Below are 16,493 nucleotides of genomic sequence, written 5' to 3'. Positions count from 1 at the left end.
CAGGCTAATGTTCCTATAGACTCAGTAAGACCAGCAGGCTAATGTTCCTATCGACTCAGTAAGGCCAGCAGGCTAATGTTCCTATAGACTCAGTAAGACCAGCAGGCTAATGTTCCTATCGACTCAGTAAGACCAGCAGGCTAATGTTCCTATAGACTCAGTAAGACCAGCAGGCTAATGTTCCTATCGACTCAGTAAGACCAGCAGGCTAATGTTCCTATAGACTCAGTAAGACCAGCAGGCTAATGTTCCTATCGACTCAGTAAGGCCAGCAGGCTAATGTTCCTATCAACTCAGTAAGACCAGCAGGCTAATGTTCCTATCAACTCATTAAGGCCAGCAGGCTAATGTTCCTATCGACTCAGTAAGGCCAGCAGGCTAATGTTCCTATAGACTCAGTAAGACCAGCAGGCTAATGTTCCTATCGACTCAGTAAGACCAGCAGGCTAATGTTCCTATCGACTCAGTAAGACCAGCAGGCTAATGTTCCTATCGACTCAGTAAGACCAGCAGGCTAATGTTCCTATCGACTCAGTAAGACCAGCAGGCTAATGTTCCTATAGACTCAGTAAGACCAGCAGGCTAATGTTCCTATCGACTCAGTAAGACCAGCAGGCTAATATTCCTATCAACTCAGTAAGACCAGCAGGCTAATGTTCCTATCGACTCAGTAAGACCAGCAGGCTAATGTTCCTATCCACTCAGTAAGGCCAGCAGGCTAATGTTCCTATAGACTCAGTAAGACCAGCAGGCTAATGTTCCTATCGACTCAGTAAGACCAGCAGGCTAATGTTCCTATCGACTCAGTAAGACCAGCAGGCTAATGTTCCTATCGACTCAGTAAGACCAGCAGGCTAATGTTCCTATCGACTCAGTAAGACCAGCAGGCTAATGTTCCTATCAACTCAGTAAGACCAGCAGGCTAATGGTCCTATCCACTCAGTAAGGCCAGCAGGCTAATGTTCCTATAGACTCAGTAAGACCAGCAGGCTAATGTTCCTATAGACTCAGTAAGACCAGCAGGCTAATGTTCCTATCGACTCAGTAAGACCAGCAGGCTAATGTTCCTATCCACCCAGTAAGACCAGCAGGCTAATATTCCTATCAACTCAGTAAGGCCAGCAGGCTAATGTTCCTATAGACTCAGTAAGGCCAGCAGGCTAATATTCCTATCAACTCAGTAAGGCCAGCAGGCTAATGTTCCTATAGACTCAGTAAGGCCAGCAGGCTAATGTTTCTATCGACTCAGTAAGGCCAGCAGGCTAGTCTTTTTAAATGTTTTAATTTATTGGTATGTAACTTATGAAAGTTGTATTGTCAGTTTTTTTTGTATTTAAACGCCGCTTTAAACGTGTACATGACACTGCAACAAAGTATCCCCATGGGGACAATAAAGTCAGTAAGTAAACCTACCACCTGGTGGATCCTTCCTGCTGTACTGGGGTTGGATGAGGAAGGTTAACACATGTCTGCTGGTCGATCAACCCTGAGCGAACCCTACAATCATACCTTATGATGTGTCACTCCTTTACAGAACCCACAGAAGGTGTCCAGTCAGACTGTGTGTGTGTGTGTGTGTGTGTGTGTGTGTGTGTGTGTGTGTGTGTGTGTGTGTGTGTGTGTGTGTGTGTGTGTGTGTGTGTGTGTGTGTGTGTGTGTGTGTGTGTGTGTGTGTGTGTGTGTGTGTGTGTGTGTGTGAGAGAAGAAGAGACAGAAGGAGGGTTAAAGATCATATGACTGTGTGTGTGTGTGTGTGTGTGTGTGTGTGTGTGTGTGTGTGTGTGTGTGTGTGTGTGTGTGTGTGTGTGTGTGTGTGTGTGTGTGTGTGTGTGTGTGTGTGTGTGTGTGAGTGAGAGAGACAGAAGGAGAGACAGAAGGAGAGTTAAAGACCATATGACTGTGTGTGTGTTTATGTGTGTGTGTGTGTGTGTGTGTGTGTGTGTGTGTGTGTGTGTGTGTGTGTGTGTGTGTGTGTGTGTGTGTGTGTGTGTGTGTGTGTGTGTGTGTGAGAGGAGAGACAGAAGGAGAGTTAAAGACCATATGACTATGTGTGTGTGTGTGTGTGTGTGTGTGTGTGTGTGTGTGTGTGTGTGTGTGTGTGTGTGTGTGTGTGTGTGTGTGTGTGTGTGTGTGTGTGTGTGTGTGTGTGTGTGTGCGTGTGTGTGTGTGTGTGCAGACAACTCAACTGTGCAAGTGTATGGGTGTGGGTGATTCAGACAGCGCCCACGTGGTGATGTCATCAGGCCTATAGGAAGGCGCGACTGCACTCATTTGGGCTTTTCTGTTGTTAGAGTCCACATGGGCGTGTGCCTGGCCCTTAATAGGAGGGTGGCAGCAGTGTGTATGTGTGGTATGGTGACGACTGAAACAGCAGGGGAAAGGGTGCCTGGCCCTTAATGGGAGGGTGGCAGCAGTGTGTATGTGTGGTATGGTGACGACTGAAACAGCAGGGGAAAGGGTGCCTGGCCCTTAATGGGAGGGTGGCAGCAGTGTGTATGTGTGGTATGGTGACGACTGAAACAGCAGGGGAAAGGGTGCCTGGCCCTTAATGGGAGGGTGGCAGCAGTGTGTATGTGTGGTATGGCGACGACTGAAACAGCAGGGGAAAGGGTGCCTGGCCCTTAATGGGAGGGTGGCAGCAGTGTGTATGTGTGGTATGGTGACGACTGAAACAGCAGGGGAAAGGGTGCCTGGCCCTTAATGGGAGGGTGGCAGCAGTGTGTATGTGTGGTATGGTGACGACTGAAACAGCAGGGGAAAGGGTGCCTGGCCCTTAATGGGAGGGTGGCAGCAGTGTGTATGTGTGGTATGGTGACGACTGAAACAGCAGCGGAAAGGCAGGTGGGTGGGGATTCATTTTAGAACTCTGTCATTAAGTCCTTTGTTGTGGTAAATATGTCAAACTTCTACAGTCAAAAGAAAACCAGCAGGTTGTGTGAACAATTGGCCCTTTAGCAAAGAGAAAAGTGCCTCAAAATGAAAACAACTCCAAAGGTTGTTATAAGGAAACTCTGTGTCATGTATGTAACAAACTGGGTTTAATGAAGATCATAAGTATCTTCATTAGAGTCCAATACCTTCCAGAAAACATATTTTATATGAAAAGAATCGACTCCAAAACATTAATTCTGTTCCCAGGGTGCCGAAAACGTGGATGTCGATTAAGGCAACCCCCCCTGCACCTCTCTGATTCAGAGGGGTTGGGTTACATGCAGGAAGACACATTTCAGTTGAAGGCGTTCAGTTGTACAACTGACTAGGTATCCCCCCTTTTCCCTTCAAACAAATAACTCTGTATATGTGTTCTACAAAGTTCTGCAATGTGACTGGCCCAAAGGATTGAGAAACAGGGGGAAGGAGATGGGGGAGTGTGTCTGCTACCTAGCTGGTCCCACCCCTGTACTGTGGAGGCATGGAGTATGATCAGAGGTTTGGACCGCCATCAAACAAACCACTGGAGAGAGATGAATGAACAGCTGCCACAATCTCACACAGCTCACTACACAAAGACACTCTTTACTCAACAGCTCAGAACAATTCAGGGGAGTTTCTGGGGAAACTCTTTACTCAACAGCTGCACTACACTGTGAGGAATGGAAATATAGAGGCATTGACACACAAGGCCCTACTACGCAGCGTCTGACGCACTTCTAAAGACAAGGAGGGAATGCAAGGAGGTGTGTCAGTCGCTCAATGTGGATTCTTAGGGCGTGACTTAAGGTGCGGAGGAGGTGACCTGATTCGACAGAGAAAGTTTTTATTGAGGTGAACTTTGAGCGTTCACTTACATTATGACACCCAGTAGTCTTGAGGGACACGCCCCCTCTCATTCGAGCCCCGCCCACACAGCCAAGAGGGCTGACAGGCAGCTGAGTAAACATTAAGGTGCTGAACACACCCAGCCAGAACCATGCACTGTCTGTCTGTCTGTCTGTCTGTCTGTCTGTCTGTCTGTCTGTCTGTCTGTCTGTCTGTCTGTGGGAATCAGATTGTTGATGGATTAACCCTTTTTAATATACGAACACACAAGGTGTTAGGAAACTGAGGATATAGGAATGAGCTTTAAATGATATATAGCCAAACGCTGTGCTCATCAGAACATGCGGTGTGAGAGGAAAGAGATGAGCTCACCTCTGTTTTGATCATCTTGGGAGAAGGATCATCTCTGTCACAACATCGAGACCTACAGGAGATTGAGAGTGAGAGAGAGAGAGAGAGAGACCAGAGAGAGTGAGAGAGAGAGACCAGGGAGAGAGAGAGACCAGAGAGAGAGAGACCATAGAGAGATAGGCGGGAGAGAGACCAGAGAGAGAGAGGGAGAGACATAGACCAGAAAGAAAGAAAGAGAGACCAGAGAGAGAGAGACAGAGACCAGAAAGAAAGAGAGAGAGAGACCAGAGAGAGAGAGGCAGAGACAGAGACCAGAAAGAAAGAGAGAGAGAGACCAGAGAGAGAGAGGGAGAGACCAGAGAGAGAGAGGGAGAGACCAGAAAGAGAGAGAGCGAGACCAGAGAGAGAGAGAGAGAGACCAGAGAGAGACCAGAGAGAGACCAGAGAGAGACCAGAGAGAGAGAGGAACATTTTAAAGAGCATAAACGTTCTAATAGTGAACAGGTTAACATTATCTTGATCTATAATCTCTAAAGGATCTGTAATGGCTAAAGGATCTGTAATCCCTAAAGGATCTGTAATGCCTAAAGGATCTGTAATCCCTACAGGATCTATAATGCCTAAAGGATTTGTAATGCCTAAAGGATCTGTAATCCCAAAAGGATCTGTAATGCCTAAAGGATCTGTAATCCCTAAAGGATCTATAATGCCTAAAGGATCTGTAATGCCTAAAGGATCTGTAATCCCTTAAGGAACTATAATGCCTAAAGGATCTATAATACCTAAAGGATCTATAATGCCTAAAGGATCTATAATGCCTAAAGGATTTGTAATGCCTAAAGGATCTGTAATCCCTAAAGGATCTATAATGCCTAAAGGATCTGTAATCCCTAAAGGATCTATAATGTATAAAGGATCTATAATCCCTACAGGATCTATAATCCCTAAAGGATATATAATGCCTAAAGGATCTATAATCCCTAAAGGATCTATAATCCCTAAAGGATCTGTAATCCCTAAAGGATCTGTAATCCCTAAAGGATCTATAATCCCTAAAGGAACTATAATGCCTAAAGGATCTGTAATCCCTAAAGGATCTGTAATCCCTAAAGGATCTGTAATCCCTAAAGGATCTATAATCCCTAAAGGAACTATAATGCCTAAAGGATCTGTAATCCCTAAAGGATCTATAATCCCTAAAGGATCTGTAATCCCTAAAGGATCTATAATGCCTAAAGGATCTATAATCCCTAAAGGAACTATAATGTATAAAGGATCTGTAATCCCTAAAGGATCTATAATCCCTAAAGGAACTATAATGCCTAAAGGATCTGTAATCCCTAAAGGATCTATAACCCCTAAAGGAACTATAATGCCTAAAGGATCTGTAATCCCTAAATGATCTATAATCCCTAAAGGATCTGTAATCCCTAAAGGATCTATACAGCCTAAAGGATCTATAATCCCTAAAGGAACTATAATGCCTAAAGGATCTATAATGCCTAAAGGATCTATAATGCCTAAAGGATCTATAATCCCTAAAGGATCTGTAATGTATAAAGGTTCTGTAATCCCTAAAGGATCTATAATCCCTAAAAGATCTATAATGCCTAAAGGAAAAAAGGTACATATGAAAACTCCTGTAAAATATTGTCAAATGCTGATTTATTTCCCTTTAATTTATGGTGCAACACCAATGACGCAATACCGGCAAGGTGGAAAAATGTGTAGTTCCGCCCTTGAGCAAGGCAGTTAACCCCCAACAACCACTGCTCCCCAGACGCCCATGACGTGGACATCAATTAAAGCAGCACCACGCACCTCTCTGATTCAGAGGGGTGGGGTTAAATGCAAGAAGACACATTTCAGTTGAATGCATTCAGTTGTACAACTGACTAGGTATCCCCCCTTTCCCTTTCTTGCCATGAAGCCCACTTCAAAAACAAATGTACAGATTTCACTATACAAACATGCCCATTTAATCCGATTAACCGAAATGTCAGTTATTTTTAGTTTTTTTTAAACAACTAATTGACCAATGTTGGTTAAATTATTAGAACCTCATTTTATTTAAACAATTTGGAAGCTCAATGCACATAATGCTCAGCTTTTCTAGAGATAAATCAGACCAAGCCCGAACTGTGCAATGTAGTAGGGAGTTGTAGTTCGCAACAGGTCAATATTCTACATACATAGTGTAGTTTAGTGCAGAAAACGTGGCAATTGACTACAATGACTAGTGATGCACCGATGTGAAATTTTTGACCAATACCGATATCCGATATTTTCCTTAGGGCAGCGCACAACTGGCCCAGCTTTGTCCGGGTTTGGCCGTCATTGTAAATAAGAATTTGTTCTTAACTGACGTGCCTAGTTAAATAAAAAGTTACACACACAGCAAAAAGTTATTTTGTTGGTATTTACGTATGTCCCCATTATCAGTAAAACATAATCAAAACCTATTTATTTCACTTACTTGCTGTGCTGTTTCGTTGTTAATTTCTTCAGTCGTTTCATTCTCAACCAGGATTTCTATGGAACGCCGTTTGGGTCTTTGCTATGGAAAGCTGTTTGGGTCTTTGCTATGGAAGGTCGTTTCGGTCTTTGCTATGGAACGCCGCTTGGGTCGTTGCTATGGAACGTCGTTGGGTCTTTGCTATGGAACGTCGTTTGGGTCTTTGCTATGGAACGTCGTTTGGGTCTTTGCTATGGAACGTCGTTTGGGTCTTTGCTGTTTGGGTCTTTGCTATGGAACGTCGTTTGGGTCTTTGCTATGGAACGCCGCTTGGGTCTTTGCTATGGAACGCCGCTTGGGTCGTTGCTATGGAACGCCGCTTGGGTCGTTGCTATGGAACGCCGCTTGGGTCGTTGCTATGGAACGCCGCTTGGGTCGTTGCTATGGAACGCCGTTTGGGTCTTTGCTATGGAACGCCGCTTGGGTCGTTGCTATGGAACGCCGTTTGGGTCTTTGCTATGGAACGCGGCTTGGGTCTTTGCTATGGAAGGTCGTTTGGGTCTTTGCTATGGAAGGTCGTTTGGGTCTTTGCTATGGAACGTCGTTTGGGTCTTTGCTATGGAACGTCGTTTGGGTCTTTGCTATGGCACGTCGTTTGGGTCTTTGCTATGGCCCGTCGTTTGGGTTTTGTGTGTCAAAAAAGATACATGTCAAATAACACTAAGAAGTGAGAAAGACACACGGCGCCGGGTGGAATTTTCCGGCATCGTGGTTACCACTCAATCAGGACCTGAATATGACTCCATGTCACATAACAATTTAACCTGTTGGGGATGGGGGCGCTGTTTAGACTATTTATGCTAATTTGGCTAATTTTTTAAACGGCTTCCCACAAAATCCTTGATCGTACAATATGCATATTATTATTATTATTGGATAGAAAACAGTCTATAGTTTCTATAGGAGTTGACATTTTGTCTCTAAGTGGAACAGAGCCCATTCTACAGCAATTTCCCTGACATGGAGTCAGATTTGAGAAATGTTGGCCACTCTTCTGAAGTCAGTTAAAAGGGCACTGTCATTGCTATGACTATACGGACACTTCTTACGTCTTCCCCTGGATGCCTTTACGTGATGACGATTCCAATGGGGTCGATTGCGCGTTCACAGGCCCTACAAATGAAAAAACCCTGAAGCTAGTCATTCTTTTGGAGCTGCGTCATGAGCCTAGAGGACACCGGCGCGCACCTGTTCCAAGCGTTAGTTTAGCCTGTTATATTTCTCCGGTCATCTTTTCACTCGTTATAGGAGTTAAAAACATCATAAGGTAGTTAATTTAAAGCGTTTTATAGCAATTTATATCCGTTTAGTGCGATTTTGGGACATTTATTTTTGCAACGATGTGAAAAGTTGGGCACGCTTTTCAGTTCATCCCGAACGCAGTTGACATTTCCACATGGCAAGAGGACAGCTTTCCACCAAAAGACGATTTCTCCCAAGAAAGGATCCTTTGCCCAAGATACTGATGGAAGAACAGCTCAAGGTAGGACATTTTTATTATGATAAATCGTGTTTCTGTCGAAACATTTTAGTGGCTTAGGACGCCATGTTTTTTGACGTAGCTTCGCTTGGCGCAAACTGTATTGAAAAGTAAGGATAAATTAAAAAATGTAATAACGCAATTGTATTAAGAATTAAATTGTCTATCAATCCCTGTCCACCCTATATTTTTTAGTCACGTTTATGAGTATTTATGTATAAGAGTAGATCACTGTCTAAGTGGCGCAAGGACGTTTTCTTTACCAGCTTGTCTACATTTCACATTGTCTAACCATGATTTTGGTGGCTAAATATAAACATTTTCGATCAAACTGTATATGCATGTTGTAATGTGATGTTACAGGAGTGTCATCGGAAGAATTCTGAGAAGGTTAGTGAAAAAATTAATATCTTTTGGCGATGTTGACTTTTATCGTTCACTTTGGCTAGAATCAATGCTGGGCTGCTAATTGCTATGTGCTAAGCTAATATAACGATTTATTGTGTTTTCGCTGTAAGACACTTAGAAAATCTGAAATATTGTCTGTATTCACAGGATCTGTGTCTTTCGATTCGTGTATGCTGTGTATTTTTACGAAATGTTTGATGATTAGTAGTTAGGTAAACACGTTGCTCATTGTAATTATTCTAGTCCATTTGTGACGGTGGGTGCAATTGTAAACTATGCCATCTACCTGAAATATGCACTTTTTTCTAACAAAACCTATCCCATACCATAAATATGTTATCAGACTGTCATCTAATGAGTTTTTTTGTTGGTTAGGGGCTATAAATATCTTAGTTTAGCCGAATTGGTGATGGCTACTGGTGTTGGTGGACAAATAAAAGATGGTGGATTATGCTAATGTGTTTTTAGGTAATAGATGTACATCTTTACATATTGTGTCTTCCCTGTAAAACATTTTAAAAATCGGAAATGTTGACTGGATTCACAAGATCTGTGTCTTTCATTAGCTGTATTGGACTTTAATGTGTGAAAGTTAAATATTTTAAAAAAATATTTTTTTTGAATTTCGCGGCACTGGTTTTTCAGTGGGGGGGGGGGGGGTGTGCCGCTAGCGCCACGCTGATCCTAGACAGGTTAACGCGTTTGTACAGTTTTTACGTAGTTGTTACACTATCACTCGTATTTCATATGTCACAACGATTCATCAATACATATGCTATGATGCAGGTAAAGTTGTCTTGCGCACCTACAGTGCTGGTCATAAAAAAAAAGCTAGCTAACTCATGGATGCAAACAATGTTCTTTCCCTAAAATATAGCATAACAACATAATCTGTTTCAGTAGCTATAGTTAGCTAGCTAACTATCTAGCTAGGTGTCATCATCTAAAATAACCCTAATTTATGAGACAGTTCTCATTTGATTAATGGTGGTCGGACCCATCTATGTGAAGTTAGCCACAATAAGGATTAGTCACAATAGTGGACTTTGCGGTTAGCCTTCAAAATAAAAGTATGGCATAACCCAGTCCAGTTGAGCCTCACTAGCCAGATGACCTTAGCTTTGGGCAACAGGGTTAAGTAGTTGACTGGCTATTTACTTTCATGACATGAAGTTCAATTTCAATTGGCGAACAACAAGTCGCAACCTAGCTAATACTTACTCACAAGGATTCCTAAATCATTGCTAAGAATAATGAAAATGACTGCAGTTTCTACTGGTCATTGTTTTCAGGCTGGTTGTATTGGTGCTAGCTAGGTACCAAGCTAAAGCTAGCTACCTCAGAAGTTGCGGTCAAGCAAATGATGCTTTATTACCAACGCGGTATTGTAAACACATCGTTCGTGGCCAGTGTTTGCTTGTTTGCAGACTTTTTGTACAGCTTTGACAGTGCTACTCTTTTTTTGACAGGCAAAGACCCAAACGGTGTTCCATAGTATGTATGTCGTGAAGCTAATAGCAGTGACGATATTACTGTGTAACTCTGGTAGGGCAACATCTGAAAAATAGCGCACTTGGTAGTGTTAACCGGTGCTCGACCAGTCGGCGAAAGCCAACATCACCCACGACAGAGAACAGTTGATTGTCAAGGGCAATGAATTCCATTATCTTGGCTTTAATGGATTTCACCTTTGAGTTGTCTCGTTGAAATGTTCTTACTCTTTCAAATGACTGCTCGACTTGTTGACTGCTTGATCCACACAGCAGACATTGTGGGCTAGGTTAGGAATGCTGTGTTACACGTGTAGCGCAACATTTTACGTGTCGTCATTACGTCATGTACCTACGTTATATAGGTATGCACGACAGCTTTGACATCGGTTTTTAACATCGGCGTTAAACTAGACATCGGGCCAATACCGATGTTGGCATTTTTAGCTAATATCGGCCGATTCCGATATGTTCACCGATATATTGTGCATCCCTAATAATGACCATAATCCATTGCGCGCCTACTTGTCCAGTCTGTGTTTCTTTTACACCTGCTACATTAAGTTAGTGTGGGGAAGACGGAGAGAGAGAGGAGAATAATGTGCAATCGAGAGGGATAGAGAGCAGTTGCTCTGCGAGGTATCTCTAACTGAAAATACACAATCTAAGTGATTGACAGTTGGTATTCAGCAGTCATAATAGTATGACGCATTTACTTTGAAGAACTACATAATAGGGATTTTGTCAGACAGCGTAGACAGCAGCTCTATAGACATGAGATGACGTAGAATGAAATAATAAAGTCATTAAATAAAACTAATGTAATATAAACAACAACTGAAATACTTTATTAAAGTAATGTGAATAGCCCTGTATTTGGCCTCGTTATTTTATTGTGTTACTTCATTTTATTATTATATATGTATTAATTCTTATTTTTCTAAAAACTGCATTGTTGGTTAAGGGCTTCACAGTAAGGTGTACACCTGTTGTATTCGGCGCATGTGACAAATAAAATTTGATTTGAATAAATGATGGTTAATAAGTGATAAGCACTAATGGACAGTCACTACAATCATGGGACTTCTATTAATTGTTTTATTCTGTTTTGTCACAGCATTTAACCCACATAATGCATAGTGCATTTAATTATATAGTGCATTTCATGTTATTTAATATAAAATCTAAACCGAAATCGAAAACAGTGATTCATTTTTAATACTTGAAACATTCAGGTTACATCAACTAAGCCAAAAGGAGGGTGGACGTGGGGACAACGTCCGTCCCATAAAAATAATTATTTATGAATCAACATGCAACAACGTCATGACGAGAAGAAGTGAGAAAGACAAGGCGCTGGGTGGAATTTTCCGTCGTTGTGGTTGCCAGCCAGGAAGCACCTGCATGTCTGATTAAAACCTCTGTCATCAAGAAGGAGTAAAGGGGGAGTGGCTGGCACAAGCAAGCTGGCAACTTCCAAGATGGAGCATGAGACTTTATACTCAATAACTCATGTGATATTTTCTACTTCAACTTTATTCTCATGGGCCAGTCATGAGAAGGCAATGCTGTCAAATAAAACTATTTGATCAGGGATTGATCAGCTATGAAATTAGAATATAGAACTAGAGTATCAAATAACATTACTCGCATAATTTCTAATCCTCTCTTATATATATATATATATATATATTACAGTTGAAGTCGGAAGTTTACATACACCTTAGCCAAATATATTTAAACTCAGTTTTTCACAATTCCTGACATTTAATCCTAGTACAAATTCCCTATTTTAGGTCAGTTAGGATCACCACTTTCTTTTAAGAATATGAAATGTCAGAATAATAGTAGAGAGAATGATTTATTTCAGCTTTTATTTCTTTCATCACATTACCAGTGGGTCACAAGTTTACATACACTCAATTAGTATTTGGTAGCATTGCCTTTAAATTGTTTAACTTGGGTCAAACGTTTGGGGTAGCCTTCCACAAGCTTCCCACAATAAGTTGGGTGAGTTTTGGACCATTCCTCCTGACAGAGCTGGTGTAACTGAGTCAGGTTTGTAGGCCTCCTTGCTCGTACACGCTTTTTCAGTTCTGCCCACACATTTTCTATAGGATTGAGGTCAGGGCTTTGTGCTGGACACTCCAATACAATACCTAGACTTTGTTGTCCTCCGCAACTTTGGAAGTATGCTTGGGGTTATTGTCCATTTGGAAGACCCATTTGCGACCAAGCTTTAACTTCCTGACTGATGTTTTGAGATGTTGCTTATGTTGCAATATATCCACATCATTTCCTCCCTCATGAGGCCTCTATTTTGTGAAGTGCACCAATACCTCCTGCAGAAAAGCACCCCCACAACATGATGCTGCCACCACCGTGCTTCACGGTTGGGATGGTGTTCTTCGGCTTGAAAACCTCCCCCTTTTTCCTCCAAATATAACGATGGTCATTATGGCCATACAGCACTATTTTTGTTTCATCAGACCAGAGGACATTTCTCCAAAAAGTACAAACTTAGTCCCCATGTGCAGATGCAAACCGTAGTCTGGCTTTATGGCGGTTTTGGAGCAGTGGCTTCTTCCTTGCTGAGCGGCCTTTCAGGTTATGTCGATATAGGACTTGTTTTACTGTGGATATAGATACTTGTGTACCTGTTTCCTCCAGCATCTTCACAAGGTCCTTTGCTGTTGTTCTGGGATTGATTTGCACTTTTCGCACCAAAGTACGTTCATCTCTAGGAGACAGAACGCGTCTCCTTCCTGAGCGGTATGACTACTGCATGGTCCCGTGGTGTTTATACTTGTGTACTATTGTTTATACAGATGAACGTGATACCTTCATGCATTTGGAAATTGCTCCCAAGGATGAACCAGAATTGTGGAGGTCTACTATTTTTTTCTGAGGTCTTGGCTGATTTCTTTTGATTTTAAGATGATGTCAAGCAAAGAGGCACTGAGTTTGAAGGTAGGCCTTGAAATACATCCACAGGTCCACCTCCAATTGACTCAAATGATGTCAATTAGCCTATCAGAAGCTTCTAAAGCCATCACATACTTTTCTGGAATTTTCTAAGCTGTTTAAAAGGCACAGTCAACATAATGTATGTAAACTTCTGACCCACTGGAATTGTGATACATAAATAATCTGTCTTTAAAAAAAATAAATGAAAAATTACTTGTGTCATGCACAAAGTAGATGTCCTAACCGACTTGCCAAAACTATAGTTTGTTAACAAGAATGACTCTAACCTAAGTGTATGTAAACTTCTGACTTCAACTGTATATATATATATGTTTTCTTTTTATGACCCATTAGGAGGATTACACCCTTTATACACATGAAAGTATTTCCGTTCATCCTCCTGATGCTTGGACTGCTTACGAAATCACACTGCTTTCAGTGTGTGTGTGTGTGTGTGTGTGTGTGTGTGTTCTCACTTGCTAGTCCTGTAGGTGTACTTGTAGGTGACCTCCCGAGAGACCTGTCTAGCCAGACCAAACAACTCCTCTCTCCTGGTCAGCAGGGACACCTCCTTCATACACAACTGAGCTGCTGCCTCATTCACTGTCAGCTAGACACAGAGAAGGGGGAGGAGGAGAGGAGAGGAGGGGAGGGGAAGAGAGGGGGAGGAGAGGAGTTGGAGGGTCATTGTTATAACGATTTCTCAATTTCTTGAAAGTTGAATAACAACAATCAAGTTCCCAAATATTTGAAAATGTTATACTTTTTTTGCACACTGATGCCACACACAGACAAACAGACACACACATACACATGCACACACACCCTCTTTCCCCATCTACCTCGTGAAGCGTGAAGTGCTTGCCGTCCTTCCTCTTGGAGTCAAAGCGTCCATAGATGGCGCTGTACTTGCGTATCTCTTCTGCCCTCCTCGGGTCCTCCTCCTCCATGTCCAGGATGTGGCAGATCACCTTGGACAGCTTCTTGTTGCCCCGGAGCCCCTCCTTCACCTCGGACGGGTCGCTCCGGGGCAGCGCCTGGGCCAGCCGCTCCACGCACTCTGCCAGCGACCTCAACGCTGCGGCATCTAGTACCTCCTCGCCGCGGGGGGGCGATGGCGAGGGAGAACCCAGACCCAGGGTCAACTCTGCAGGGGACAGGCTTTGCTCGCTCTCCGCTCCCCCGCCACCATTAGAGGACAAGGAGCCCCAGAAACGAGGTTCGCTGCCACTCTGCACTGGAGACCCAGAGGCCGAACATCCTCGTCCCTCGCCCCCCACCCCTGACGCCGCCGCACCCCTCATGGGCTCCCCCACACATTCCTCCACCAGCAGTGTGGGAACCGTGACGTGGGCGCTAGCGTTAGAATTACCGTTAGCTTCCAGCTTGTAGACGGGGATGCTGCAGACAGGGAGAGAGGCCAGGGGCTGGTTGAACAGGGCCGGGTTGGTGACCCAATCTCGAAGAACCTTCTGGAGCCTCCTAACATGGAGGGGCTTGCTAGCCATGCCCACCAGGGCCATGATCTCTAGGAACTCCTCCTCGGCCGCCTCACACAGCTGCTGCACGTCGTCGCCACCCTGCTGGATGAAGGCCCCGTAGTAAGACAGCAGGTTGGCCCTCTGGAGGATCCTGTAGAGCTGGAGCTCCCCAAGGGTCCTGGGTAACACCGCCAACATCCCTGACAGAACACACTGACAACTTAGTTTCAATACTGCCAACATCCCTGACAGAACACACACACACAGTAATGCCATATACTTTAACAGTCTTAACACTGTGAAAACCACTATGAAATACTAAAACCAGCCAAATGCATATATAAAAATAAATTGTTCATATTCAAACTCCAGAAATACAAAGTAGAGTTCAGCCGTGAAAGACCTGAACAATAAATAAATCATAAATAATCTATGAATATAAAAAACACAGCAAAAATATACCAGATGTATACACTTCTAATATGTACTGTAGATGAGAGGAATAGAGAAGGTGAAGCAGTGGAGCATGCAGTCACAGAGAGGCAGCTCTGAACCCATCGCAGCCTGCCACACTGCTGGAGATCAGGGAGAGCTACACACCATACATACTCTTCAGCACGCGTAGCTGCTCGCTCGCTCTCTCTTTACATCCTTTAGGCATTGTAGATCAAGATAATGTTATCCTGTTCACTATTGGAAGGTTTATGCTCTTTAAAACATTTTCCTCTCTCTCTCTCTACCTCTCACAGCTTTGTGGAAGTTACCTGTGGCACTGATGTTAAGGCCGAGGTATGTATCGTTTTTTTTTTGCGTGCTCTAGGGCAACGGTGTCTAGTTGGAATTTGTATTTGTGGTCCTGGCAACTGGACCTTTTTTGGAACACCATTATTTTTGTCTTACTGAAATTTACTGTCAGGGCCCAGGTCTGACAGAATCTGTGCAGATGATCTAATTGCTACTGTGGGCCCTCCTTGGTTGGGGACAGAAGCACCAGATCATCAGCAAAGAGTAAACATTTTACTTCAGATTCTAGTAGTCTCTCTCAGCATGGAGTCAACCATTGTGTGTGTGTGTGTATGTGTGAATTCTTCCCCCACTCCCTGTCCCCAGTACAGTTTCTAGCGAGCTACCCAACATGGCCAGTGAGAAGAGTGACAGGGAGTAGGGAGTGAAATGGAGCAACAAGGCAGGTTGCTGTCTATCACAATGGCCCATTTACATTACATTGCACTGCATCTGCGCACAAAGAGTGGGTTTTGCACTGAGAATTTCACACACACACACACACACACACACACACACACACACACACACACACACACACACACACACACACACACACACACACACACACACACACACACACACACACACACACACACACACACACACACAAACTTCAGCCAATCCCAATGTGCAATTATAAATCAACTCAATCCCAGTATTCATACCCCTTGACTTATTCCACATTTTATTCCACATAACACAGCCTGAATTCAAAATGGATCATCACAAAGTGAAAACGTGCTTTTAGAAGGTTTTGCAAATGTATTGGAAATGAAATGGAGAAATATAAAATTTTCATAAGTATTCACACCCCTGAGTCAATACATGTTAAAATCACCGTTAGCAGTGATTACAGCTGTGAGTCTTTATGGGTAAGTCTCTAAGAGCTTTGCATACCTGGATTGTACAATATTTGCACTACTTCTTATGGCTGCAATCCCGTTAACGGGATCGATATGACAACAGCCAGTGAAAGTGCAGGGCGCCAAATTCAAACAACAGAAATCTCATAATTAAAATTCCTCAAGCATACAAGTATTTTACACCATTTTAAAGATACACTTCTTGTTAATCCCACCACAGTGTCCGATTTCAAAAAGGCTTTACAGCGAAAGCACCACAAACGATTATGTTAGGTCACCGCAAAATCACAGAAAAACACAGCCATTTTTCCAGCCAAAGCAGAAATAGAGATAAAATTACTCACTAACCTCTGATGATCTTCATCAGATGACACTCATAGGACTTCATCTTAC

General features: G+C 43.1%; 1 protein-coding gene across 1 annotated transcript in view; it reads right to left on the bottom strand.

Annotated features, from left to right (window-relative positions):
- Positions 1 to 16,493, bottom strand: part of LOC129820838 (NGFI-A-binding protein 1-like) — a 43,983-nt gene that overhangs the window by 19,741 nt on the left and 7,749 nt on the right. Inside the window, exons 2-4 of the mRNA XM_055877858.1 lie at positions 13,813 to 14,651; positions 13,447 to 13,580; positions 4,132 to 4,183 (exon numbers count right to left, since the gene is read on the bottom strand). Coding sequence (XP_055733833.1) covers positions 4,132 to 4,183; positions 13,447 to 13,580; positions 13,813 to 14,651 — 1,025 coding nt within the window. The remainder of the gene's footprint in view (positions 1 to 4,131; positions 4,184 to 13,446; positions 13,581 to 13,812; positions 14,652 to 16,493) is intronic.

The sequence above is a fragment of the Salvelinus fontinalis genome, chromosome 23, assembly GCF_029448725.1.
Source record: "Salvelinus fontinalis isolate EN_2023a chromosome 23, ASM2944872v1, whole genome shotgun sequence".
NCBI classification, from domain to species: domain Eukaryota; kingdom Metazoa; phylum Chordata; class Actinopteri; order Salmoniformes; family Salmonidae; genus Salvelinus; species Salvelinus fontinalis.
The sequence above is the reverse complement of the archived record's forward strand: the minus strand, read 5'-3'. Positions and strand labels throughout refer to the sequence as shown.